Genomic DNA, 3,054 nt, shown 5'->3' with positions numbered 1-3,054 from the left:
TGTGAGTTAAATATTCTTAAAAGTAAAAAAGGTATTATATTTATATATTGGAATATTATTACTAATGCAAGTAAGCAGCATTTTAATGTCACAGCTGGTAGAGGTGGGGTAGTTTAATTTGCAATAATGCATCATCTTTTGTTTGCTGATCTTACGTTTAAAATCATCATTTACAAAGTAACCAGCATAATTTAAGGAAATGTAGTGCATTGAAAAATACAAAGTTTAAGTAGCATAAAATTGAAATGCATAAGTAGTGAAGTGCAAGTGCCTCACTATTGTACTTAAGTACAGTACTTGAGTAAATGTACTTAGTTACTCTCCACCACTGCCCTTACTTGAGTAAATCAGCAATACAACACTGTTAAAGCAGTAATAGCAAAATGTATTTGTACTCACTGCAGAACAATTGTCCCTGTGGGTATTATACTACTATTATTAGATTATTACTGATGCTTTAACATGTTGTTAGCATGAGTGAAAATAGCCTACATGTTGACAATATAGCTTAGAAGATAAATATTTTCCCCATAGTCTGATAACATCAGGTCTTCTGTATCTGCCTGTTCCTGTGCTCATTCTGAGGCTCATGTTTTGAGGCTGCAAAATTACATACAAAGTAAAACTCTCGATATTGTAAACACGGAGCATGGTAATCTATCAAATGTGGTATATATCTATATCTCTATCTACAGAATACTGGTTAGCTACTGAACATCAATTTGCCGTGGTGGACCTGTCAAGGGGCATGTGGCACTGGAGAGCTTTAGCAGAATCCTTTATCTGGTTTGTTGTGTTGAGTACATGGGGATTCCCTTTATGATGGGATATAGGTTATGTAATTGAATTTTTTATATTGACTAAGAAATTAAGACTGCAACTGTGTCATAAACCATATGAATAGACATTTATTGCATTTTTCTTTTGTGATATACTGTACTGTGCAAAAGCTTTATGCACTAAACATAAAGTGAGGATGTTTTCAAAATTAATGCCATGAATAGCACTGGACGGTGCTCAAGCCCTAATAATGTTGTGTGACCACCCTTTGCTTGTACAACAGCACTATTTCTCCATGGTACAATTGCATGCAGTTTCTCAAGAGACTTTGCAGGTAGGTTGTTCCAAGCATCTTGGAGAACTTGCCTCAGTTCCTCTGTGGATTTGGGCTGTCTCAATGTCTTCTGACTCTTCATATAATCCCAGACTGAGTCTATGGTGTTGGAATCAGGACTCTGTGGAGGCTAGACCATCTGTTGCAGGACTCCCTGTTCTTCTTGTCTCTGAAGACAGTTCTCTATCACCCTGGCTGTATGTCTGTGCTCGTTGTCGTGCTGCAGAATGAATGTGGGACTGATAGGACGCCTCCCTGATTTTACGGTGCAATGTTTAAGAATCTAAACTAGAGTGCCTAAACCGTTTGGACAGTTTGCCCCACTGTCTTATAATTTCTTTTATTAATCACATATTTTCCCTTCTACAACATTAATAAATATCACCTTCCTCACTTGACTGAGATGTTGATCCCAATACTTGATCAAAAGCAGATTAGAATCAAAAACATTAAGATAACATCGAAAAATGTATGTTATCCATTTGCTTGCTTATTCCAAGAAAACTGTTCCTCTCGATGAAGGCTTCTTTGGTTGAGGTATCTTTCAGTCAGATGGCTGTCTTCAGCACAGAGCTGTTTTTTTTCAGTTCACATCACTTCCAGCACACCACGATGTTGGGATCATTTTCCAAACGTTCGTCCAGCTCCTGGTAACTGATCCCTGTGAAATCATGACATCAGCCTAGTTAATACACATGTAATTTGACTATAAACAAACTTGTTTACTTCCGAGGGTATTTCTTTGTGACCTGCCTGTTTTGCAGCAGATCTCATCATAACTATGACAACCGGTATAGAGTCGAGGCGGCCTGCTCCTCTCATCACGGATCACCTTCACTGGATATTTCTGCAGCCGTCTAATGAGAGACTTCATCAGTCCAAACTGGATCAGCCTCCTGAAAGGCAACAGATGATATGACACATCTGTAAATAAATCTCTCTCTGACCAAAATTTTCGAGAACCATCAAGTGTTTTCAGGAACTGATACAGTGAGTGATGCTGACCTCTCATCAACCCTCTGAAGCTGCTGTGAGTAGCGTGAGCAAAGGTCTCGCACTGTGGTTCCTGGACTCAGACCACAGTACAGCTGGAACACGTCTCTCAGACTGGCCCGCTTTTGACCTGACAAACAAACCAAAAAAAAAAAAACAGGGCAATGAACATCAAACAATACAGGAATAAATACTTGACTTCACCAATCACAACGCTTATTTACCCTGCTTGGAGACGTAGTTGAGACACTCCTCCTGAATGGACTTGTCATCTATGAGGCTCTGGACTTTGGGGGTGGTGCAGTACACGTTTGAGTACTGGTGGGAATAAAAGGGCACAAGACAATAACTAAACTACACGGACCTTCAAACAGCTACAACAATATTAGGGGCACTGTTAGGGCCAAAATAGGACATTTTGAGGATGCAGTGGAAATATTTCACACAAAAGTCACAATATTTGAAGAAAAAATCTTTCAATATTTCAAGATTTTAATACTTATTTTTAGTCAATTGGTGAGAACAGTGTGTCAGCTGTTATGAAATTATTTAACAATAATGATATTTTCTCAAAATGTTACAGCTGTTTTCACGCTAAAGTAAGTCTTAATTCTAGAAATTACAGATGTTTCTTCTTCCAAAAACAGTACAGTTATTCCATCATAAGTGATAACACCACATTCTAAGATACAAAGTTACAGTGCGAGTTTGGTTTTGTACCTGATAAATCGAAACCAAGGTCACAACATCATAATACCTGTGAAAGAAAAGGAGGCTTTGAGTATCTCTCTTTGGTTTCATTTCGAAACATAAATTTCAACACGCTACGTACGTAAGTACAACACACACCAGCTGCACTGTGAAGTACTGCATCATTTCAAGCCATAAAATGTGGTGAAAGCAATGCTTCTCTGAAAACTTGAGCCCTATCAGAAGAAACTGAGAAA

The 3,054-nt window shown here is 38.2% G+C and overlaps 1 protein-coding gene across 1 annotated transcript; it reads right to left on the bottom strand.

Moving 5' to 3' along the window:
- Positions 1–881: 881 nt before the first annotated feature.
- On the bottom strand, positions 882–2,991 carry LOC111646670 (GATOR1 complex protein NPRL2-like). Its single transcript, XM_023396225.2, has 5 exons — positions 2,828–2,991; positions 2,332–2,425; positions 2,120–2,237; positions 1,868–2,010; positions 882–1,775 (listed from the first exon to the last, which is right to left on the bottom strand). Exons 1-5 carry the CDS (start codon positions 2,906–2,908, stop codon positions 1,708–1,710), a joined length of 504 nt encoding a protein of 167 aa, XP_023251993.1. The 5' UTR covers positions 2,909–2,991; the 3' UTR covers positions 882–1,707.
- Positions 2,992–3,054: the final 63 nt, after the last annotated feature.

This window comes from Seriola lalandi, unplaced genomic scaffold (assembly GCF_002814215.2).
Source record: "Seriola lalandi dorsalis isolate HSWRI2012SDOR001 ecotype SW California unplaced genomic scaffold, Sedor1 jcf7180002033947, whole genome shotgun sequence".
Lineage (NCBI taxonomy): Eukaryota > Metazoa > Chordata > Actinopteri > Carangiformes > Carangidae > Seriola > Seriola lalandi.
Note: the sequence above shows the minus strand (reverse complement) of the source record. Positions and strands in the feature narration are given on the sequence as shown.